Source organism: Oenanthe melanoleuca, chromosome 3, assembly GCF_029582105.1.
Source record: "Oenanthe melanoleuca isolate GR-GAL-2019-014 chromosome 3, OMel1.0, whole genome shotgun sequence".
Classification (NCBI taxonomy): Eukaryota; Metazoa; Chordata; class Aves; order Passeriformes; family Muscicapidae; genus Oenanthe; species Oenanthe melanoleuca.
The window spans coordinates 28,875,678-28,900,651 of record NC_079336.1 but is presented as its reverse complement, the minus strand read 5'-3'; the positions used below and the strand labels follow the sequence as shown (position 1 = coordinate 28,900,651).

Sequence of the window (24,974 nt, the reverse complement as noted above, 5' to 3'; positions counted from 1 at the left end):
AAACCTCACTCCAGGAGTTGCACACTGCAGACACACACAGAGCAAAAGACTGCTGCAGATACTGCAATTTATCGTTAAACATCAGTTCGGTAGCTACAGAGAGACCCAGCGCCTGTCCCTCGCCTTCACTAAGGAGCGGCCGCTTGTGGTGAATCAAACTGAATAGATCTGTCCTTACTAAGAGGAACATTTTCCTCAGCATTCGGGACATCGCGCACAGCGACACCGTCCGCCCGCCTGTGGGCGCGTTCGTGCGGCCTCGTCAGCCAGCGGGAAGGAGAGAGAGAGAGGGAGCGAATGAGGGAGCGGCCGCCCGCACTAAAGATGGCGGCCGAGGGCGGCCCGGCTGCAGCGTGGCGCTGAAGCCATTTCCGCCCGCCCCTCCCGTCACATGATCGCCGGGGGCTGCGGCCGCCGCTGCCCGGCCCCGGCGGGGCAGAGCCGAGCTGGCGGGGAGCGGGGAGCGGCGGCGGGGGAGACTGAAGCCTAGCTGAGCCGGGCCGGGCAGAGCTGAGCTGAGCCGAGCCGGGCCGGGTCACCCTGCCGGCGCAGCAGTGGCGCCGGGCGGTCTGGCCCTGAGCGCGCTGCGCGGTCCGGGTGGCAGCAGCGAGATGGAGCCCGAGGAGGGGGAGGATCGCACCCCACTGCTGAAGGAGCCCCAGCCCGACACGGGTGAGACGAGCGGCAGCCGCCCCTGTGTGGCGGCGTCCCGTTGCCATGGAGGCGCGGGCCGCGAGCGCCGCTGTGGGGCCCGGGGGTCGGTGCCGCCGTGCCGGGGCAGCGGTGACTGGGGAGCGGTGACGGGGGGGAGCGGTGACGGGAAAAGCAGTGAGGAGAAAAGCGGTGACGGGCCCGGGGGCTGCGCCCCCGCCCGCAGCGTTAGCGGCGTTGGGTGCCGGGGAAGCCGCGGTGCTGGATCCGGCACGGCCCCGAGTCCTGACAGCGGTCTCGGCTCTGTCGGTGGCGACACCTGCCCTCGCTCGGCTCCAGCCCAAATACCGGTCCAAATATTAAAAACTACCGGGGTCCACCGAGATTGTGTCAAAATTTCAAATGAAGGCAGAATTCGAGTAAGACTAGTTGCTTGTTACGAGTATGGAGAGGAAGGAAGGTGAAATGATGCACGAAGGTAGGAGAGGAGGCTCGATATATTGCCAGAGCTTATCAACAGAGCCCGCATGTTAATCTGTGCTGTTTTGCTTCCTAGAATGTGCAACTTATAAAGAATAGAGCAAGATTTTTAGGTTCTTTAGCATGCCATGCAGAAGTGCTCTAACCTGCTTAGCAAATGTGCAACTGCCTCAAGGGAGGCTGCAAGCAAAATGACTACAACAACAACAACAAAAAAAAATTTTAAAAAAAGCGCCAGAAGGAGAGAAATTTGAGTTCAAGACTTCCTAAAGCAATATGTTCTTAAGTTTGCACAATGCATCAGGCTCCAGCTGGAGGTGGCTCACCTCACCCACAAGGAAAACTATTGCAGACGAGCAACTTCCTTTCAACTGCCGTGCAACTTGCAGCACAGACCTAAATTTGAACTGCAGTTTAAGAATCTTGTTAGGTTACAGCTACGGTGCTTTAAAACATGCCCCTGAAATCAGAATTAGATACAGATGTAGGACCAAAGACTGCTAGTCAAGGTAAGACTTTGACCCCAGTGCTTTAAACTTTGGTTAGCTGCTTTAAATTTTAGGGGGTGAATGTGTCTCTGATTGTAGCACTCTCCTGAAACACACCTGTAATCTTCTTGAGTCTTCTCTTCTCTTCTTCTAAGGTTCTTAGGTATTTCACGTACACATGATGGAATGATAAGGAACCAATAATTGTGTAACTATTTGCTTCAGACTTCAGTTCTATGTGTTTGTTAGCTTTTTTAATAAAACATTTAGAGTTGGGGAAAAAAAAAATCTGACATTAATGACCTTAAGTTCTTGCACATATGTTTTGTGGAGCTTGCTCTCCATGCAAGGTGTATACCTGTAAGTCTTACAAAGGAAAAATAATGGATATTCCAGTTAATCTGCATTTCCGAGGAAGGGTTACATCATCAGTGTGTTATTCAGCTTTCTGTTATTATTGTCTAACCCCAGCAACTACAAGAAGTGAAACAGTTAAGTAGCTTTACCTGTAATTATATTCATTTTTATAAATTATATGAGTTTACATTTTCTACTTAAAGCAAATTGCTTTTTAAACAACAAAGCTGCTTGACTAGTTTTTATGTAGTAAGTACTTCCTGTTCTCGGTGCATGTTGTTTTTAGTGTAAGCAATAAAATCTTGGCTGCTCTCCCTCATGTCATTTAAAAATCCAGGATGGCTTTTTCAAATGCTTCTGAGACAAAACTTGTAATTACCACAGGTCTGGAAAGGGTTTTGCATATTTGTACAAGAGCCTTGTTATTTATTATTTAATGTATAATGAAATAAATTTTTATTTATTTATTAAATTAGCATAGCAAGTACAGCATCGCTGTGTCACTTTAACAACTCTGTTGGTGTTCCCCTGAAAAAAAATAAAATCACATAGGCTCATTCCTTGTTTCAGGGAAGTTCCTGGGAAGGGGAAGGTATCTCATCAGCTTGTCCACAGGGCATGTCCTTTGTTTCTTACTGAAAATCAGAAAATGCAGTCAAGTGACATAACAGTAGCAGATGAAGCTCTGGTCAGTCCTGTTCATAGATGTACTTGTTCTATTCGTCATTTGAACTCTGAGTAGTGAAAGATGAGATCACTGTAGACTGATGTAAACTGATGTAATATCTGCTGATCTCCAGCCTTCCTAGAATTTCAGACATCCAAGTTATAAAACTTCCCATTAGTAACGTTGCTCTCTCACAAGAGGAGAACCTCTATGCTCCATTTGAAAATTCAGCAGCTTGTTCAAATAGTTCCTCAACAAATTGACATTCCTGCTCAGTAGTTTCAGATATTCCCAGTTCATAAAGAGGAGCTATAGAGATTGAAACTCTTACTGCTCAGCTCTGATCTGGATCTTCTGGCACTGATGAATGCTCTCTGCCAAATGCTGCTGTGTACTACTGTAGGAAATCAATAACTGTTACAGTCCATAGTCTGCTCTCTGTGTATAAACAGCTGACAGAGTTGACTTAATGTCACGACACCAATTTTATGCTGAATCTTAGGACTCGTTTCCTTTGTTGTCTTGTGACTGCCAAGAGGGTGTACTGGGCAGCTGTGAACCTGTTATTGTTTCACAGTGCCAGCACAGTGTTTGCCATTCCCCTTTCTGGTAGTTTTGGCAGCTGTCAGCAAATGCATGTTCCCTTGCAAGCAAACTTATAGAAGGAAAATTTGTCCTAGAAAATAGCCTGAAGTAGCAATGACCATTCTTTAGCACTACTTTAGGAGTATTTGTGTTTCTTGAAACCATTTTTGTGTATATTACAGGCTTCCCACTAATTGTTTTTTGGGGTTTTTTTAACTGTGAAATTCTGTCTTGAATATTACAGTATTTTGGAGAGGACTTTTGAAGCTATGTTTCTAAATGCATTTCCACAGACCACACATTACCCATCCTCTGCAGTCACCACTGTAGCATGGATAGCTGCCTGTTGTCTAAATGAGGATTACATTTACTTTGCACATCAGTATGAAAGTGGGGTTTTAAAATTTTTTTCAGCCAGCTTCAGACTCTACCCCTATTGAATAAACCCTGCTTATGAGCTGTTCTTATTCTGTTAGGTCTGTTAACCATTTTTCATTGCTGTTGTTTCAGTCCCTGCATGCTGCTCAGCTCGCTACAATCTCGCACTCCTGGCCTGTTTTGGGTTCTTCCTCCTGTATGCATTGCGTGTGAACCTCAGTGTCGCTCTGGTGGATATGGTAGAACCTAACTCAAGCTTGGCAAAGAATACCACTTCCAATGTGTGTCCAGAGCATTCTTCTGCCATAAATGCTCCTCGCAACACAACGGTGAGGTCTTGTAACGTGGCATGTCAAAGTGGTTTTAGAACTCTGTGATAGATAGAACCATATTTAGGTGGCAAGAGAACAGGCTGTTTTTACTGGATTGCCTTTCCAGTGGTCCTTTTAAAGCTGTTCTGGGAAGTATTAGCCTTAAATGACTAGGTAATTGAGAAGAGCTGTGCTCAGGGTCAGCTTTTTTACGTATCTCTTTTCTGTTATTCCTTAGAAATTGACTAATCTGATCACGTAGATCTACCATGACTCACTGTTTTATATGCCACTTACCAATTGTTAGTGTTACATCTGCGTCAGAGCTCCCATCGCAGTCCAATTTGCCTGTTCTTTGTACAATCACAATGGCATGAAATTTCATTACAAGTTAGCATGCAATATTTCTCTTTTCACTTTTTCAGTCTCTTTCCCAGATCATGCATTTTGTATTTATGTCCTTTATCTCTGACTTCCAGTAATCCTTAAAATCACATTTCTTAACTGAACTGCCGGACATGGGAAAAAAAAAAAAAAAGTTCTAAAGAAACCCCCAACTTTGTGAATTTGGACTTGGATAGATCTTGTCTTGTAGTTGAAGTTATTCCTGAGCACTCCTGCCATCTGCCTTTTTCTATTCTGTTTGCTTGTTTAGAGGTCATTTATTATTTATCACAAACAAATTACAATGGTGAACTTTATGGGAAGATTGTCTCATCATTTCTTTGAAATGTATGCTGCTCATTTAGATGCAGAAAAATTGGTCTTTTGGAAGTGATCCCAAATTTCAGAATCATTTTACTGGGCAACAGTTCCTGTCTTCCTGCTGGCTTCCTTTATAGCTGTAGATTCCTGTCTCACTTTTAATCCTCACTTTTATTACATTGTCCACTAAACTCGTCTTCCCTCTGTTGTGCTTCTCCTATTATTCTACCTACCCTTGTGAGCCCCATCCTTGCTCTCTTTCTTTATGTTAAATTTAAGCACCTGCATCTCCTTATTTGATTTTGGGGTGTTGGTTTTGGTTTTTTTGGGGGGCTGGAGGGGGGTTGTTTTTTGGTCCATAAATTTTCTGCAGGTAAAGCCATTTTATAGGGCATGCATGATAGAATGTCAACTCTGTGATTCAGAAGTGGGATTTTTACTCAGGCAGATTTACATAGTCAGTAACTGTCACCTAACCCAAGCTGCTTAGAATTCAAAAAGGAATAATGGCCAGAGCACTTGTATTTCATGTAGTGATGATTTACATACTTGGGTTAGATATGTCCAAACAGATGTAAACTACCTGAATTAGATTTTTAACGCAACTTTGATTGCAATACAGATGGATGTAGTGGAGGGAGACCCTAGAGAGTAGGTCACAAAAAAGTTGAAATTTATCTATAAAGATCAATGTAATAAAAAATATGGTCAGAGAAACTGCTGTCTTTAACTTACTGCATTTTGTTGGGTTTTTTTTCTCCTCTTAGGGACAAAAGTATTCTTGGGATGCTGATACTCAGGGATGGATACTTGGTTCTTTTTTCTATGGCTATATCATTACTCAGATTCCAGGAGGATATCTTGCAAGCAAAATTGGAGGCAAACTGTTGCTGGGGTTTGGCATCTTTGGTACCTCTGTATTCACTTTGCTTACTCCCTTAGCTGCAAATTTGGGAGTTGGCTACCTCATAGCTGTCAGAGCCTTGGAAGGACTGGGAGAGGTAATCTTGTTTCCTCTATGTAATTTGAAAATTTGTCTGAATAATTTGTTTAAAATTGAAGTGGTTAGATTCTGTGGGCGTTGTTATGCTGGAGTAGTATATAGATTGTTTCATTTGAGTGGTTTAGTTTTATGTTTTTTAGAATAATTAAGGCATTTTCACTATATTTTAGCCTAAGCTTTTCAAATAAGAAATGTGAGGATGCTTGAGAAAAAACTATTCTAATTTTTCTGAAACTAGGGCCTCAAAACAGTGTTTTTGTATTGTTGCTGCTTTTCCAGTGTATACAGAGTCAAAAGCAGAACTTAATTCTGCCTCCTTATTCTCATGCCTTGCACAATTTTTATAAGTGGTTTCTTGCTAGACAACAAACTAATAGATTGTACTACTGCTTTTTAATGAAACATGCTTTGGAACATGTAAAGTTGAAGTGAGTTCTAAAATTCTTGCATTTCAACAGAATGAAATTATATTTTCTAGGGTGTTACCTTCCCAGCTATGCATTCAATGTGGTCTTCTTGGGCTCCTCCACTGGAACGCAGCAAGCTCCTTAGTATTTCATATGCAGGTGAGAAATTCCCACGCTGATAATGGGATTATGAATTTTTACTGCAGTAACAGGGAGGATTGACTTAAATCAAAGGGATTTATATTGTAAATTTTAATCAGCATTTAATCCAGAAAGTGTAACATTAAAGTAAATCTTGCTTTCCATTAGTTTTCTTCATTTATTCAGGGTTTTTATAGCCTAACAAAAGGTATTTATCTACAAATAAATAAAAACTTGGGTCTAACTTTGGTGAAAAATGGTGCAAATAATTACAGTGAAGCTGATTAATAGAAGATACTGTAAGTAAAGAAGATTTAGCACTAGGAACAAAGAGTTGGGGCACTCACAGGATAGAGCTGTTTGGTTGGCTTTTGGAGGGTTTGGAGGGATTTTTAAGTGTTCTTGGAGGAACTTAGGGAAGAAAACACCCAAGGTCTGGTCTATTGCTGCAAGAGCTCCTAGTCGGAGTCAAATACTGTCTGACGAGATTGTCCTAGATATGCTGTGTCTGGAAGGTGTAGTGTTTGAGATCAGATTTGCTTCTTTGAAGATACTTGATGTTACAAAGGATTTTTGATTTAGCAGAGTGATACAGAATGTACTGAAAGCACAGTACAAATATAAGTTAGCGCTTAGCAAATGTAAGTTGACACTTAGCAAAAGATAGCAATTGCAGTACACTTCAATTTGGGTTGACTTCAAATCAAGTCTGTCCTCTCAGAAATTCTGTTGTTGTTTAACTTCTGTACTTTGTGTTCCACTGACCCACAAATTCACTCCCCTTGTGTTGATCTGGCTAAGTCAGTGAGACAGCCACACTTTTAATGAACTGAATGCAGAGAAACATTTACACCAGCAGCTGATCCACTCACATAGCTGCTTATCTAAACCAAAGCCACCCTCTGGTGCCCTTTGTGTTGAGATAAAATCAGCTTCTTTGCAGCAACCGTGGTCGGTCACACCCAGTGTTATTCCCCCGAGTTTGATGGATATGTTGCTCTTGCCCACCTCCATTGAGCCTTCATGCATTTTAGGGGTTTATTGGTCAGTCACATTGCTCAGTGCAGTATTTGAGGGGCAGGTGAAAAACACAAGTTTTTCTAAATTTGCTGGTCAAAATTGATATTATTTCTTTGAGGATGACAAATTTTTTATTCAGTTACTGAAGTAATGGTTTCCTTTGCTCACTCTTATTTGTAATAAATCTGTTTTTTATTTGATCTGTGGTTTATGAAGAAGACAGGTATATACCATGTAAACTTCAGCTATAGTTTCTTAAGGAGCTAAGATAGTCTAGTGACTCACTTTTTCCAGAGGGATGAAGCTTCCTCACTTTGCTCTGAACCAAGTGTCTCATCATTCGTTGAAGTGACCCTTCAAAGAGCTACTTCAACTCACCTAATGCATCAAAAAGCTTTTTTTCTTTCTCTTTTTAAAAAATTTGTTTTCTGCCTGGATATTTAATATACTTTAAATATACTTTAAAAGAAGTCTTCATGTGAGACCAAACACACAAGTTAGGCAGAGCAGAGTAGGGATTTCCTTCTACTGCATTTAGCAATTGGGAGCTTTTAAACAGTCCTTTTGTATTTTGTGAAAATCTATGCTAATGTACTAGTGAGAAGAGTCTGTGGCCTTGAACAGCCCATTGTTAGCAGTCACGGGTGGATAAGATAACTTGTGTAATCTTGGCAGGCTGTTTTCCTTCCTTTCCTTCCACGTTGGCAGTCATGTGTCTGTAGTTAATTTAATTGTGATCATGTTGATTTTCTGAGAGAACATGTGGTTGAGGTGATAAGTAGTTGTTTTTTTGATTTATATTTTGCATGATGTCTGTGGTTTTGTTGTTAATCATTGGAACTTTCTGCCTCAAATAAAAATTATTGTTTCCATGAAGATGGAGTCTAGGCAGCCAGAATATCAACATAATCTTAATATTTTCTGAGTTGAGATTAAGTTTGGAGAAGTAATCATGCAGCTGACATTAAGAGACAAAACTTACTTTTTATCACCAGTAGAGTGTAAAGTATGTAAATAATACTGTTTCTGGGTTTCTGGTTTAGGTTTCAAAAGGGAAACACCTGCCACCCTTATTCTTTGCAAAATGTATGTTGAATTATAAGCATAGGAATAGTTCTTTCTGGCTTTTGGCTTTATTATGAACTGGAATCTGATCATCTTTCCCTTCCCCCTTGATGCTAGACCCTGTCACATTCAGGAAGCATGGAATTTAATCTGTTGGTTATATATGCATGACTTCTGCTTCATGTTTCTAGCATTCCTGATTTTGTGGAGCTAGAAGGAGATACTAAAATGCAAACTGACTATATTGTCACATTATACTCCCAAGGCCTTAATTATACTGTGTCCAGCTCTCTCTTGTTCTGCAGCAATAGCAGTTGACTAATTTGCATTGGTTTAGATGTGTTAGATCCATCACTATTGGAGACAAATGTGCGAAGAATGCTTATCTTTTATTGCTCTTTCCTTCTAACTTTGGCTTCTTAGGGCTTTATGGCTCTATTTGCTTGAAGCTGCCAAGGCAGCTCATTGTGCTTGTGTTTCTTTAAAGCAAAGCACAACCCTCTAGTGGCGGTGACAGTATTTATTCATGATTTATTACAGAAAAATGAAATAAAAATGGTACTTATACTTAAGGGGTCCATAGGAGATCTAATTATTTTTCCACTTTGTTTTGCTTTCTTCTGGTAGGTGCACAGCTGGGAACTGTTGTGTCTCTGCCACTGTCTGGTTTAATTTGTTACTATATGAACTGGGTTTATGTGTTCTACATATTTGGTGAGTTTGTGTTGTTTTGATTTTTCTTAATTATTAAAAATGCAATCCATTTTGAAAAGCATATCTTAAAAATTATTTTAAGCTTTAAAAACGTGTTTGACATGTTGAGTTGCTGTTTTATTCTTTCTGGGCAATTAGAGATATTTAAAGCTAAGTAGATTCCAGTGAATGACTAAATAAGCCTTCTTCCAGTGAGCAAAGCTGTCTCTGAGTTGGACAAAAGCTGGTACAAGTCAAATGCTCTTAACTCTCCCACCACTTGAAAACAACAGGCTGAAATTTCTTATCTGAAGTGTGAAATTGAGTTAATAACTTTAATCCCAGGAATAAACCTCAACTTTGAATGAAATGAAAGGAATAAATCCCAGGAATAAACCTCAACTTTGAGAGAACGTGTGAAAAGTTACTGCTGCTTAAAATGTAAACTGTGGAAAATCTCTAGCAGTCACAGGGGCCCTGAAGGAATGCATAGCATGTTTACTGTGACATATTCTGAATGAAGCTGAAATAGAAAATATTTTTTAACAGCATATCTTAGCTAATACTTTTTACAGGTCTGTTTATGTGTCTGAGCCATTTCATATTCTGCATGGGAAAGGAGGAAACAGAATATAAGTCAAGAGTTACATTTTCCTGTAAAAAAAATCTCAAATTTTTTACAAATCACAAAGATTCAAACCAAAGAACTGAACAAAATGAAATAAATTACAATATTACAGTTATGTAAAAGTGCAGTTAATTTGGACCGATTATTGAAAAGTTACCTTTTTTCAAATGACAATTCTAGGGATGGCTTAAGAAAGAAAAGGAGGCATAGTACAGGAATTAAGATGCATGTAGTGGTAAACTGTGTATGTGCACAGAGTATTTTTTGTGATTAAACTTAATGTGAACTTTTTATTTCCTGAGAGTGAGCCATATACTTTTGTGGCTTTTCCGCGTGACTGATATGAAAAATACAATTATGTATGAGCACACAGCTTTCTTGCTGTATGAAGAACTTCAAGTAGAGGAAAAAAAAGGAAAAAAATAAAAAAGTCTGCTTAGTCATCTTCATTCTTTATTATTGATAAATGTGCATTGTTAAGCCACTTTGGGGAACTAGTATTTGTAAGTAGATAGAAAAATAATGTTCATTAAAATTATATTAGAGTATCGAGAAAACACTTCTGGCTGTATCATCTGAGAATATTACTTGATAAAATTGCTTTTTTAAAATTTCTATCTCTTCACCCCTCTTTTCATGACTATAGGTGCACTTGGCGTATTGTGGTGGTTCTTCTGGATGTTTTTGGTTAGTGATACACCAGAAACTCACAGGAGGATTTCACATGCTGAAAGAGAATATATACTGTCTTCTCTAAAAGATCAGGTACAACACTCTGGTAGAGACCAATCTACTTAAGTCTGAGTGTAAACCACAAACATGGTCATTAATGTCAAGCTTTGTTTATCGTTTGTTACATATTTTGTTACGCTTTGTTATATGTTTATGTAAACATGTTTAGGTTTAGAATAACATTCTTAACCTGAGATAGAGACATGATTTTTTCAAACAAAAAAAAAAAAAATTAAATAGTGCAGTTGTAAACTGAAAAAAAATCAATAATCAAACAAAGTGTTTATAATAATGCCTTTTGTTACAGATATTGTGGAGGTACTTTATTTAAAAAGCTTTGTATTAAAAAAGAAGCTCAAATCTGTCATTTTGTACTAGATGCAGACCTGTATAATGTCTTTAACATTTGCAGTACAATATTTTAGAGCATTTCTCATTCTCAGTATGTCATCTAGAGTAAGAAACTGGTTACTATTTACAAAGAAAATACTAATGAACCTGTTCCTGATGTCTGCGTAAGATTCATTCCTATGACTGGGGGGATATGTATTTACAGTGAAGCTGGCTGGGAGGCCAAAATTAATATCTAGGGTTGAGCAGGAAAGATTCAGCTAAATCAACAACTGAAGGGTGACTAAATATTTAATTATTTACTGTAAAAGCAGAAGACATCAAATTTCAACAAGGGAAGGCATATTTTTTGAATTACAAAATACAGTAATTGGTTTACTTTGGAATAGTAAACATCAGAGCAGTGCCATCTTTAGTATACCTTCGTTGAGAACTGAAGACAGTAATTAATTCATTGCTGATGACTTGCTACTATCAACTGAGACTTATTTTTTGCCTTTCAGAATTTATCATGAGCATAGATTTGGCTAGCATTAAAAACACTGTATTTAGAAAATATTCATATCAATGTCCTGATTTCCTTCTTTTTCTCTTCTCTTTGTCTCTGCTTGCCAGCTTTCTACACAGAAATCTGTTCCCTGGAGTCCTATGCTGGAGTCCCTTCCGCTCTGGGCTATTGTTGTGGCACACTTCTCTTACAATTGGACTTTCTATACACTTCTTACACTCTTGCCCACATACATGAAGGAAATCCTACGATTTGATGCACAGGAGGTGAGATATGTACAAATACAGTCATTTTGTTCTGAATTAAAGAAACTACATCACCTGCTGTTTAGAATAGATGAACTTTTTTAGAACCTTGGAATGTAAATGTATAGTTGGGAAATGATAACCCTGCACAATTAAGCAGATGCATCAAAAATATTGCCTGCCTTATAATTTCCACATTCTTGGCTTATTTGACATTTACCTTAGTGCTAGCTTTCAAGTTAAATTTTCTGTTTGAAGATGCATGGTACCCATCTTTAACTGCTCTACTGTAAAACAGTAACTATAAAAATATTTTCCCTGTTATATGGCTTCTATGATTATTTCAGATTTTACACCAAATTTTACAGCCTCTGAAATAGTATCTACTTTTGCTAACTCATAAAGGAGAACATTTCCAGTTAAAAACAAAACTAAGGAAACCATTGGACAAGTTGCATTTTTAAAAGTATTTTAAGGATGGGATTTGGGGGAGAAAGGGACCAGAGGGAACCTTCATTCTGATTATATAATTTTCCAGATTGTCAATTTCTTTCCTCAATGAGCAGGAGAGGTAAAATACTTTTTCTTACTAAGATAACTGGATGAAACAAAACCGTAATCTTAAAGTTCAGATATAGTGCTTTTCAAGGAAATTTTATAAAATCAAATAATTTATCTGGGAAAAATTAGGGGGTGGGAAAGGTGGAATATTTGGATTTAAACCAATTACTTGACTGTACTGGTCTGTCTTTAATGAAACCGTTTTGGTGATGGCGTAGCTTACCTGGAGAAACTGGTATAGTTCACATAAAAAGGTGCTTAGAAATTGCAAGAAGTTTAACATAGTCTATTCCTGGTTTAGTAAACAAAACTAGTTTAGGGCAATCTGAAGACGACTGCTGTGCAAGAAAGAGGTGATGCCAGCAATCTTGGCAGGAAGAGATGGGAAACCTTAGCATTAGAATAGAAGGTTGTGTTAGGGCAAGCTGCAAAATGGCTTGAAAAAGCTAACTTAAATTGCTGGTTGTGCTCCTTGTTATGGCCTCTTCAGGTATTCCTGAAGAGGGGTCAGCATCTGTGAAAGTCATTTTTTACCACAGCTCTCAGTGGCATGTTTTGTAAAACACCATTGCATAAAATGCTAACAGGTTCTGCTGTGAAGTGGTTTCCTTTGTCTCTGGGTTATGTTTTTTCTTTTTGGTACTGACTGTTTTGAACATAAAAAAAAAAAGCTTGTGTAATAGTGTTGGACTAACTTTGTTGCCACACATTTAGATGGAAATTGCATTACCATTTAAAATAATATACATCTGTTGCTGTTCATTTTCCTTTCTAAAATATAGAAATTAGTTTAAAATAATGCTGTATATTTGAATAGTGCTTCAAAAAGGTTTTTTAATTACTGATACTGTTACTATTTTTCAAAATTTTACGTATTGATTTTCAAAACTAAGCACTGAAATCCAACAGGCAGCATGCTTAAGTACTGATAGAATGAACTCCAGGTGGGGATGTATTTCTTGTTTCATTTCAAATTAAAATTCCTAGGGAATATTTCACTTCTTGAGAAATACACATTTCATACTAGTCTATAAAGGTCATACTATTTCTATTCAAATACTCATTTTAATCACAGATAAGGTCTAATTATAACTGTTATCAGTAACTATCCATATTTCTTTGAAAGGGTGTAAATGTAGGCAGCTTAGTAGTATCTCGTTTCCCTTCATCAGAAAATCATGTAGAATCAGGCAGAAGTCTCTAAACAGCATGTGTTTAAAGTAATGAGAATTAACTGGTGACTTCAGTGTAAGGAATATCAGATCCTGAATAACTGTGCTTAGGGATCGTGGGATATCCAGCCTAGATTTAATAAAAAGTCCTAGTTCTAGATTTTTTCTCTGTTCACCGCCAGCACCAGATGTTTCAGCAGATAGATAAGGAATAATGTCATGTAACAGTAGTACAAAACCCAAAGATTCTGTATAGTTTCCAAAATTCTGAATAATATTTACAGCTTCCACTTATTTTTAGTAACTCTTTTGATATTGGTATCCTGAAAACTTCCACAATCAGATTAATGTCCGCAGGATACCTTCAGTTACAGTTTTCTTTTTCCTGAAGCTAGTTGCTGATCTAAACCTTTGAGTTTTTTGTCTGTCTTCATTGGTAGCTATGGATTAAGTCATGATTGATTTGTGCTTTTAGTGTTTTAACTGTCTTCTTTTAACCTCCTTAACAGAATGGATTTTTGTCTGCCCTGCCTTATTTTGGCTGCTGGTTATGTATAATTCTGTCTGGCCAAATTGCTGATTATTTACGGGAAAAACAGAACTTCTCCACTGTTTGTGTTCGCAAGTGTTTTACCCTAATAGGTAGGTGCAAGTATCATCTCTTGGAACATATAATAATAACAATTTGGGAAAATTTAAGGACTTGGGAGAGTAATCTGGCATTCTGCTGTGAGATGAGGCAGCATTGTGCATGGCTTGAGAGGAGCAATTTTATTTGTACATTAATGTGTCAAGAATAATTCCATCTTTTTCCATGAGAACTAGGCCTACTGGATAAGAGAACAATAAGAGATTGTCAAAAGCTTTTTTTAGGTCAAGATAATTGGACTACAAGCAAACCAATCATATAAATGGTTGTGAAAAGTCACCATAAAAGGGTGAATGAAGCATTGTTATCAAAAAAGGCTTACCAAACTGACAGAATTATTGTTCAGCATGAGCCTATTCTGTTGTTCAGTGTTTTGTTTATCTAAGACTAAAGTAACTGAATAGGAATACACTTGTAAAATTTGCAGTTGCTACCACAGTAGAAAAACCAAAGAGAATCCAAAATGGTCTTGACTGACTAGGAGGAGAGATGATCTGAAATCATCAACAGATCAGCCAGGTCAGGTTTTTGATAACACGAGTAGAAGGCTATATTTAGGGAAAGAGAACTTGATTGCTGAATGAAGAGGGGACGGGAAGAAGAAATTGAAGAAAAAAAAAAAGACAGATTAGATACAGGATCCACAAAAGTTGCAGCCCAGTTATTGTATGGTGATCCTTGCTGCCTTCTCAGCAAGGCTTATTCAATTGCTTTCTTTAAAGCAGCTCTTGTAATAAATTCTCAGGCATTTTGTTTGTCTTAAGCCTATGCTACTTTCGTGATCCAGTTTACTGCAGGGCTGCAGGCCTCACACCCTTGTATGTATAACTCAGAAAAAAAATGTTGCTATCCTAGGAAAAGCAGAACTTCATCAGCTTCATCAACAAAAGCATGTACTTGGAGCTGTTTGCAGAGGTCCTCATAGGGTGATGTGAATGGGCTCTGGTACTGGTAAATGGCTACCAAAGTTAACTGCAGGTAGGAAGCAGTGTGCATGAGCTCATGATGGCTGATAAACTGTTTCCAGTGCCTGATACCGCATCTGTACGGCTATCTTGGATTCACCCAGGGCTCACAGTGTCCATGTAGCTTCAATTTCTTTATAGCAGTAAATAAAATTAATTTGTGAGGTAATTTTCAGAGCCTGTTGATTTTTGTTATTTTTTTATCTAGTTTGTGGTTTTTTTTGCCACTGGAATGGGATATTTCTGATCTAGTTGCTGTTTCCTGAGACAACAGTTTTGCAACCCATCTGCACTTCCATTTTACAAGGATATGTAGTGATAGGACAAAGGGGAACGGCTTCAAAGTGAAAGAAAGTAGATTTGAATTAGATAATAGAAAGAAATTCCTTACTGAGAGGGTGGTAAGGCACTGGAACAGGTTGCCTAGAGAGGTTATGGCTACCCCATCGCTGGCAGTGGTTAAGGCCAGGTTGGACAGGGCTTTGACCAACCTGATCCAGTGGAAGGTGTCCCTGCCAGTGGCAGGGGGGTTGGAACTCGGTGATCTTTGAGGTCCCTTCCGCCGCGAGCCATTTCTGCTGCGGCGCCGGCTCTGTGCGCCAGGGGGCGCTGCGAGTTGTACGGACAGCACGGCTTGGCGCCTCTCGTGTTAAACCTCCATTGATCCTGAGGTTTCTGTCTCTAAGGGATGATTGGACCTGCCGTGTTCTTAGTGGCAGCCGGATTCATAGGCTGCAACTACGCTCTGGCTGTTGCATTCGTGACCATATCAACGACACTAGGAGGATTTTGTACATCAGGCTACAGCATCAACCATCTGGACATAGCACCTTCGTAAGTATTACTGAAACTGTTGTTAGTGCATGTGAAATGTTTATGACCCTTTTTTTTAATGTGTTGCTGAGGTGCCTTGGAAATATAGCTGTGGGGCATGTGCTGTACAGACCTGAAGTGTAAACACTGACAACTACTTGGGTTTACAATATTAAGCACTGTATTTCCAAAAAGTTCAAGTTTGGCAGAGTATATGACATAAACAATAGTTTAGAATCATTCCAGTTTAAATCCTGCAGTAATAAATTATATAATTCCTGTAGTTACAGATTGTAATTATAGACTTGATAGATTTTTGTCACATTTGATTAATGTTCTTAATAGGACATAGTGTTTTTTGAACTGTACAATACAGTTGAGTGTTTCACTGTTTTCAACTTTCCCATTGGAGCTATCAACCTCTGGAGTGAACATTACCATATTTAAGCACTGTGATATAGGCACATTATTTGCATTTGAGAAACATTCTGTACTCTGGAATCTAAATCTTGTTACAAGTAGTTGACCTGATTTGTCAGTAGGTGACATCAGGTATGTACAATTGCTCTTAAATGAATAATTTTCTAGAAAGGAAAGTTGAGACTTCAGGCTGTAATTTCTCCAGAGTGTTACAAATTCATAATTGGGCAGATCTGTCAGTTTCTCAGAGCATGGATGTATGTACATTCTTCTAAAGGTGGACTGGTCAAGTACTTTGCTTTGTCATTCATTTACCTATTTGTGATATCACTTAGATGTGAACAGGGTAAAATGACTTTATGTCCAAAGAAAAGTGTGTTTCAGCATTAATGTGTAAAATTAAAAGACTTTAAATGTAGAGGAAAAAAATATTTTGCAGAAATAGTACCTATAAAAAATTCTGATCATCAAGACAACTTATGGAAGACCTTGGGTCCCAAGTGAAGGTGGTATTCAGGCTTTGGCAATTGAAATGATGGTAGTCACGTCCCTCATCATGGACAATTCTTGACTTAACAAATGGATATGAAATAGTGGATTCTATGAATAGAATCCAGTTAATCTTGGTAAGTGAGGTTAGGTAGTAAGCAAGAGAAGAGTTATCAGTGGCCAGCTATAAACAGCTTGTTATGCTGAATTTAATATGAAAGTAAGAAAAATAGCTTCTGTAGTGCGCTTTATTTTAAATTACATGTAACTACAAATTTTGAAGATGTACTTAAAGCCATGCATGTGGGGTGTTATGGGACCATTATATAACTTCTGTTTCAAGCTTAATTTTGCAGAACTACAACAGTTAAGTTTCCGAAATATGTATTAAATGGTGCTTGTTATGTGAGTGCAATTTAACCTGTCCATGGAATGCAACAGAGCTGTGACAGGAAAAAGGAAATCATGCAACTGCAGTGTGACTTACACTCACAAGGAACTTCTGTATGTAGGCAATGGGGGAGGTTTCCCAAGCTAGGCTGTTGTATATGTCTTCTAATTTTAGATAACTTCATTTTGCATTTCAGATATGTTTATTTGAAGAGTCAATTTAGTTTTCCGGTATTCAGAGTATTTTAGGTGTTGAAAAAAAGCCGCAAGAAGAAAATAATATTACACAGTGCTGATGCCTGTCAGCAAGCAGAGGTAGTTGTCTCACATGAGCTGCTGCTGATCCCTCTGACCAAATCCCACTCTGTTCTCCCTGCCCTCGATAAAGCTTTTCCCCTTTGCATTTACACCAGACAAGTTCCTCTAGCTCTTCTTCCCTCTCAGACAGGCAGAAGGGAGCACACTGAGTGCAAGAGGGGTGAGTGTCTTGCTGATAGCTCAGGGACTTTGGCCCAGCATTGCCTCTAGAGGCGAGTGGCTGCATATGTGGGAAGACTTTCCTTGGTGGTGATGTGGTCAGGGTGAGTGCTGTTTTATTGAAATCAGTGATTTTCTGTTCAGCATATGCATGCTTTACTTCAGGGTAAATCTGTTCAAGTGGGGACAGAGAAGGGAAAAGGTGCATCCTTGTAACAAAGGTCATGCTAAGGAGTTTCTTCATACGTACATACATACATACATACACAATTTCTTCATAGATACACAAATGCAAAAAACACCTGAGATGAGAAGAAAAAGAAGACTCTTTCCCCCTCCCCCACACCTAATTTTTTTGCAACTTGTCTGAACTTTTTGGATAAAATCATCAAGACAGATATCCACAATTTAAAGGAAATGCTTGATACAATTGTAGACATCTAAGAACAGGGTCTCCATAAAATTGTGAAGGAAACCTCGGTAAAGAGTCTAGTCAGAGCTCAATATTTATTTTCCATAATTTACTGAAAGACATTAGAAAAAACAAGTGATTCAAAGCAGTTTCAAAATGCACAAATGTCCATTTAAAGTTATGGTTAAAGTATGCTGCCAAGAATAGCAAATGGTCCCTTTTGGTTACTAAAACTTGCCTTATATCAAAGAAATAATTATTATATTCACAAGAAAAAAGTGAATGAAAATACTGATGCTTAATTAACAGCAGTATTTGCTATGTGGTTTTGATTGCTTACGTGTATTTATTATGCCATTGGTGAATTGAATTGGGGAAGGGTTGGGGACAAGAGGGAGACAATATTGTTCTTTTGGGGAATATATATTATATTTTAGTTCTTTAGATCTACCTTAGTATCTTTATATTATTACAAATTTTAATATTGGTGTTACCATGATCCCTTGTAAATTTGTGTGGCTCTGTTGTACACTAAATACTTCACATAGCTGGTTTTTTTACTCGTGATTTTACTACTTGACTGCTCTGCAAGTTAATTTGTATTTGGTTATCCCCACTATGCCATAAGTACCTGATCAACAGCCTACTATTGGTTTTGCTCTACAGACATGTCACTTTCTGCTTTTCCTTTTCTTGTGGGAGTTTCCACTGTGCTAAGGGAGTGTCATCACAGTTATCTGCATCAAACAGTGAGCACTATCAGGAATGCAACCTAAGTCAGAAACACTGGGCATAAACAGAGGCATTTAGCCAGCAATTGATTGCCATAGATCTTTGTTGACCAGAGAAACTATTAAACTATGTTTAGTTTTAAAAGTGTCTGTTAGCAGTATTGTAGTGGTTAAACATATTGAAGACATTTAGAGTGCATTTGGTTCTACTTAAAGGCCTTAAACAGGGTTTTGCTTTATGTGCTTATTTTCCTAAGGGAAACTTTTACACTTTGACATTCAGCTTCATAAAGTCCTATTAATTCTAAACCACTTTCCAAGATAGGAAGACAGCATGCTAGGTTTATAAAAAATAAAGAGGTTTTAACTAAAGCATTGCAATGCTTTAAACTGAGATGTAGTATAGAGTTTAAATTTAAAAAATCAACTAGTAGGCTAGATTGTTTCCCTTACTCAGGAAAAGTACACGTTTTTCTAATACTACTGGAATGAATATTGCAATCTCTTGGAACAATGCTGTATGGTTGAATTCTTCTGTTTTGGTAAATAGAATTTCAAGCCTATGCATTTCTGTTTAGAGATGAAATATGTTTCTGTTATGTAAGTATTGGTGAGGACATAATTTTACTCTGAATAGCCTAAAATGATCAATGGGATACGATTCCTTTCTCATGTGGTAAACTGCAATTATTAGTATTTTATATGATTCTTCAGCCAACAAATCCACCTTGAAAATCTAAAACACAGGGCTCTGTGCCCTGATGGTTATAAAGTCAAACTTCTGTGGAGCATCCAGCTCTTATTTCTCTTCAGTCTCTCACACAAGTCTGTACTTGTACAGTTTCAAACTTTCGGTATTGCAACATGCATGTTGAGAGAGATCTTGAATTAGTTAGAGATGAGGTGCTGAGACTCAGATATTAAGCAAGTTACCAGCTTTTCCCAGCAAGTTTTTATGGCCGCTGGTGCATACGCATACATTTGTGTGTGAGAGAGCAGCACGTTCATGGAACAGGAGGCCTCAGAATGGAGCTGCAGGAACAGCAACCAGCAGAACTGGTTTAGTCAGACCCATTTCCCATTGGCCTTGACCCACAGAAAGCTGAAGGGAAGGACTGCCACACCACTCTGAACTCCTATCTTTGGAATATACTCTTTGTAATGTAAGTGGGGATATCCAGGCACGCTGCTGATACTGCTTTCTTGGCAGACAAATTTTTAGCAATGAAACCTGAACCAACTCTTACTGTTGGCAAACAGCACTTTGTCATACTCCTTGTCTGTCTGCTTCAAGACGTGCAGTGCATCTTTGATTGCTCCAGTGGATCCATTCCAGACAGATTGGTTGTGGTTTAGCAAAGGGGATGTGGGTTTGGATTATGGATCTTGAGCAAAGCCATAGGCAATTTAAGTGAAATTCCATAACTAGCCTCTGAAAAATAGAGACATACAGAATCATTTAAGTAGAAAATGATCTTTAAGATCATCACACCCAGCCATTAACACTCCCAAGTCCACTACTAAACTCTGTCCTTTAAAATGTATGTGCTAAGCTGTCAGTGAGTTGTTATTAGAAGAAAAGCAAGTCTGTCTCACTGGAATATTTGTGTTTTAATTTCTCTTGTGTGATCAAGATGAGGCCTATGTAATCAGGTTAGGCAAAATTGTTTCCATGATTGATAAGCCTTACAAGTTAATAAGCAGTATTAACAACTTCTTTTGCAGGTATGCTGGAATTCTCCTTGGGATCACAAATTCTTTTGCTACTATTCCAGGAATGGTGGGGCCAGTTATTGCCAAAAATCTCACTCATAATGTGAGTCTGTTTATTGTTTTTTTCAGTTGTTATATTTTTATCTCAGTTAAATAGAAATTCCTTCTTCTCAAGTCTGCAGTCCTTAAATGAAACATGGGTTACATTCTGTTCAATGGTGTTCCATTGTTGTGAATTACTTAATTCCTAATTCCTAGCTTTTATTGTCCTGATTCTGATCAGGAAAATAAGGGTGAGATCAAAGACTTGAAAATTTTACTGACTCATCCCTTATATTCTCTAGGAATAAAATGAATATATTTTTATCACAGTAGAGCTCTGATAAAATGCCAACTAGATGAGACATTTGTGGTATTGTTTTATTAAATTAGAACAAGTTCTTGCTTGGTTTTCTTTAATTAACACGTCGGGTGAGGTATGGAGTTCTAAATGTCAGCATTTGCCAGATAAATGAGAAACTAGATTCTAGTATTAGATTTGACTAACAAGGTGATGTAGATTTGGATAGGAACAGGGAAGCAGGTGGGGCTTTTGAGGAATTCTTGATTACTATTTTTCCAGTGAACATATGAATTATTCTAAAATCTTCCAAGAAAGGGAGATGGGAGGAGTAAGCTTAGTGATACATTTGAATTTTTTGGAGTTGGAGGTCATTCTAAGGATTTTTAAAAACCACAGAATCACAGACTATTGTGAATTGGAAGAAATCCACAAGGATCTTCTAGTCCAGATCTTAAGTGAATGGCCCATATGAGGATCAAGTTCATGACCTTGGTGTTATTATCACCATGCTCTAACCAAAAACAATCAGAAAATATTCATTAATTCATGATTCCAATAAAGCAAGTTCTTCCAGATACCTTAACAAGTGGGTTGTTTTAGGGTATTTTTGTTCTGTTTAGCTTTTTCCCCTCCATACTAATGCACTCTTCAGGTATTCTGTTTTTGTAGTAAGATCATTTACAGGTTTGTTACAGCAGCATCTGGAACTTTAAAAAATCCCAAACCTTTAAGACATCTATAGATATTATTTCTTTATCTGAAAAAAAAAAGCCCAAAAAACCACTAAAAGCAAAAAGCAAACAAACCACAGTTCTTTACTACACATTTATTAAGATCTTTCTTAAATTCCAGAGTTTAGAGGATTAGTCTTGAAATCTGAGTTAAGGTAGCTACCTTGTTTGGACCAAAAAGCTTATGAATCTGGAATGTTCACATAGTAGTCATTAGGAATAGCTACTGCACAGTGCAGGGCACTTCAGCTCTTGGATCTAAGGTAGTGTTTCCCTTACAGTATTTGTATCAACACATTTGTGTTGATGGCTCTGAGTCTTGGGTGATAAACTGATCTAGATAGGGCAATGCAGTTCTGATAAGACTGTCTGTGTAAGCTGTGTTATAAAACTGAAGTTGACTATACTAATGGTTTCATCCTTTATAACGCTTTTATGTTGCTGTGAAATCATGCTGAATGGCATTTATTTACATTTAAATAGGCAAGGCATATAGCATTGATTTTAAAATTACTTTTTCTTGAGTGTGAAGCTACAAATTGACTGCATCTTTTTTTTCTTTCTTTCCCCCATTTGACAGAATACTGTGGGAGAATGGCAGATGGTTTTCTATATTGCTGCCTCTATTAATCTATTTGGAGCAATTTTCTTTGCATTATTTGCAAGTGGAGAAGTTCAGGACTGGGCAGTCAGTGGATATCACTTGCATAGGAACTGAAGGAGATGTTGAAATACCAAAGCTGTGCTGGGTCCTGTTGTGCTTAGAGCTGTGTGACCGGAAAAGTGCCTTCCCTGCTGATGCCTAGGAGTCTTCAGAGCTGTTCAGTTAAACTACATTATCTCTGTATCTTTTGTACTGAAAATAATCTGACAGACTATGTGTGCTATTTCCTAATAAGAAACTACTTGGATTAACTACAGAAATTTCATGCTAGGACTTGATATCAAATATATGATCAGAGACATTTTAAATCAGTGTGCTAGGCTCTAATACTTTCCAGTTTTTAATTAATATTTTCTGGATTAGTGTGTAGACAGATGTTTGCTGATAAGAGGAAAAAGTAAAATGATTATTTAGCACTGTAAGGAGGAATGACATGCAAAGAACTGTACCCAAAAATGTGTTTTGAATTCCATTATGAAACTGATAGTTTTTTGCTGTTTAAAAATTTGTAGAAGATCTCTTAATTTCATATAATCTTTTATAGTACTTTTACTTTGTCATTGTTTTAATGATGGCTAAAAAATGCATGTGATTTACCTCTATTTTATGCACAAGTTTTGAATATATAAACATTCCCTGTTTCATGAATACAGCTTCACAACTAATACACAACAACAAAAAAGTAAATGTACCATTGGAACTGAGAGAATAAACCACATATCCTCTGTGGTGCAGGTTTTTCAAATAGGCCTCTTTTTATTTCTCTCTGCAAAGAGGAAGCAGTGCAGCTCAGTGGTTTAAATCTAGGCAGTGTACAAGAGTGAACTAGAAATAGAATATCTGCACGATTACCTTAAAATAACTTTCAGTTTGGCAATTAATTTTTTGTCCCTCTAATCAATGCAGTGGAATTCTTTCCTCTTGCATGTAGATGTTTATCAGCCTGTCAGTGTAAATGAAATAAAATAAGGCCAGTGTAGCAAATAATGAGGAAAATCGGTTCTCTAACAGCCTTGTTTGTTAGTCAGATAAAACTAGAGTATAAAAGAACTAGTGCAATAACCTGATGCTGTTACTCTCCTATCAAGATAGAATTTGACACTCAAGAGCATTCTTTGCACAACATGCACTTAAATGCCACAGAGTAGGATTAACAGTTATAAAAACAGTGGCCTTGTTAAGAACAAATGGCTGAATAATGTTAGAGCCACAAAGCAAAGGAAAATTCCTGTGCCAAAGGTTCCTGGATTGGAGCAATTCGGTAAAAAGGAAAATTCACTGGGCTCTGGGTTTTTCAATTACCACCAATCCAAAAGAAAAGCCCAGTACTAAAGTGCTCCAGTGGAGCCTACCTTCCTTCATTTCTAGGAAATGGCATCTGCCTCTCCTTTTTAGCTTTAAGAGCCATTTTGTTTTGGCCTTCCTTGAAGTGTCATGTTCTCTGATAGTGGATTTAAACTCTGTTTAAATTTCTGTTTGTGTCTGCAGCATTTCCACAATAAACAATGTGTTGTTCAGATTAAATTAGTACTTATTCAGTGGGAGTATGTTAAAACTATGTTGTGTCTTCAGTGTTTCTACAATAAATAGATTGAACATTTACATGTGCATCTGTTGTTGAAAATGACTATCTCCATGAAGTTAGAACACCATTTTTAAAGTATGCAGAACAACAAGATTGGTGACTGGATTAAGGAATGGTTAATGTTTTCTTGGAAAATTACCTTCCTCAGAAGTTTTTTGTCTGGCTTTAGAGGTAAGTATTGTCTTCCACCTGACATTGTATTAAAAGTAATAATTTCACGTTATGTAAAATGAAATTTATACTCTTTCAGTATCTATGGTTGAAAAGAAGGGGGGGGAAGTTGAAAAAAAATTAGTGTATATCATTTAAATTAATTTATGCCTTTCCTTTTCTAGAGATTGTCATCAGGGCAACATATGCACAGGGTTGCAATTCCACCTGTTCTGAAGTTGAAAACTTCAGCTTCCTGTGCTTTTAGTCTTTTTCCTTGAAAACTGTTCAGCTGGATATCAAAATTTTAAAAATACTTAATGGAGTAGATGCAGTAAAGGTGTATGTAGACAGTATCAGTTAAATGAGTCTGAACTGTATTTAGTTAACACTGAATTTTAGGCATATCAGCAGTTGAGCGGTTCAGAAATTTTTTGGACCAGCATACTAGATTTTCTTTTCCCTTCATCTAAGGCACCATTACTCATTTTGCATACTCTGTAATTTCTAAGTCAGCTTGGAAAGTAGGACTGAAAAAAATGGTATAAATCTTTGTTATTTGGGGACAACAGGGCTGCCCTGAAGTTAATATACAGCTATTTATGATTTCATTTTTGAAAGTATCAAAATATAGGGTGGGATTCTTGATTCAGTGAGGCTTTTAACATATAACAAACAAGAATATCCCCCAAAAATACCCTTAAGTGTTATATTTCTGTATCATGCTTGCAAAAAAGAAAAATCTATTAGAAAAGGCTGTCAAAGTATTTTCTGCTAATCACAATATTACTTTTATTTCATTGCCACACTACTGTTTGCATGGTTCTCAGCCATGTTCATCTGTTCAAAGACATTTCTCATATTCTGTTTTTGCAAGGGTAACAAGGAGTTTGAGTACCTCTTGTCTCAGTTCACCTGTGTGAATCACAGGATCTTAACAGAAATTGGCCAGTTTCTTTGTGGTGACTGTTTTCCTGAAACAATCCCGTAACTGTTATTTCTTGCTGCATTTCCTTAACAGGTAAGAAGTACCAGAGTAAGAAGTTGTGCTCTCTGTTCCATGAAGATTCCTGTAATTAGGATGTCCACCTGGAATGAGGGAAGTCCATTCAAAAACAGATTTCACCCATTTCAGAGCAGGAGTTGAACCACTGCTTTGGGAACGTGTCTTAGTGTTGTCAGGTATTCTTAAGTGCTTTCTCTTCAATGTCTGCTTCTGACACAGTTCTGCCTAAATTTTTTTTGTAACATTTATTGCAAATTTCTACCAACACTAGAAACAGAGATGGAATAA

At 37.9% G+C, this 24,974-nt stretch overlaps 1 protein-coding gene across 1 annotated transcript; it reads left to right on the top strand.

Annotated features, from left to right (window-relative positions):
* Positions 1-57: 57 nt before the first annotated feature.
* On the top strand, positions 58-23,547 carry SLC17A5 (solute carrier family 17 member 5). The gene is made up of 11 exons (XM_056487582.1): positions 58-672; positions 3,739-3,935; positions 5,390-5,623; positions 6,104-6,191; positions 8,886-8,972; positions 10,226-10,344; positions 11,278-11,436; positions 13,658-13,790; positions 15,449-15,596; positions 20,220-20,310; positions 21,862-23,547. The coding sequence occupies exons 1-11, from the start codon at positions 612-614 to the stop codon at positions 21,997-21,999; spliced, it is 1,455 nt and encodes a 484-aa protein (XP_056343557.1). The 5' UTR covers positions 58-611; the 3' UTR covers positions 22,000-23,547.
* Positions 23,548-24,974: the final 1,427 nt, after the last annotated feature.

Coding starts and splice junctions, on each gene's coding strand:
- SLC17A5 (XM_056487582.1), top strand. CDS start 612: ATGGAGCCCGAGGAGGGGGAGGATCGCACCCCACTGCTGAAGGAGCCC. Junction 11,437..13,657: donor TACGATTTGATGCACAGGAG/GTGAGATATGTA, acceptor CCTCCTTAACAG/AATGGATTTTTGTCTGCCCT. Junction 20,311..21,861: donor CCAAAAATCTCACTCATAAT/GTGAGTCTGTTT, acceptor CCCATTTGACAG/AATACTGTGGGAGAATGGCA.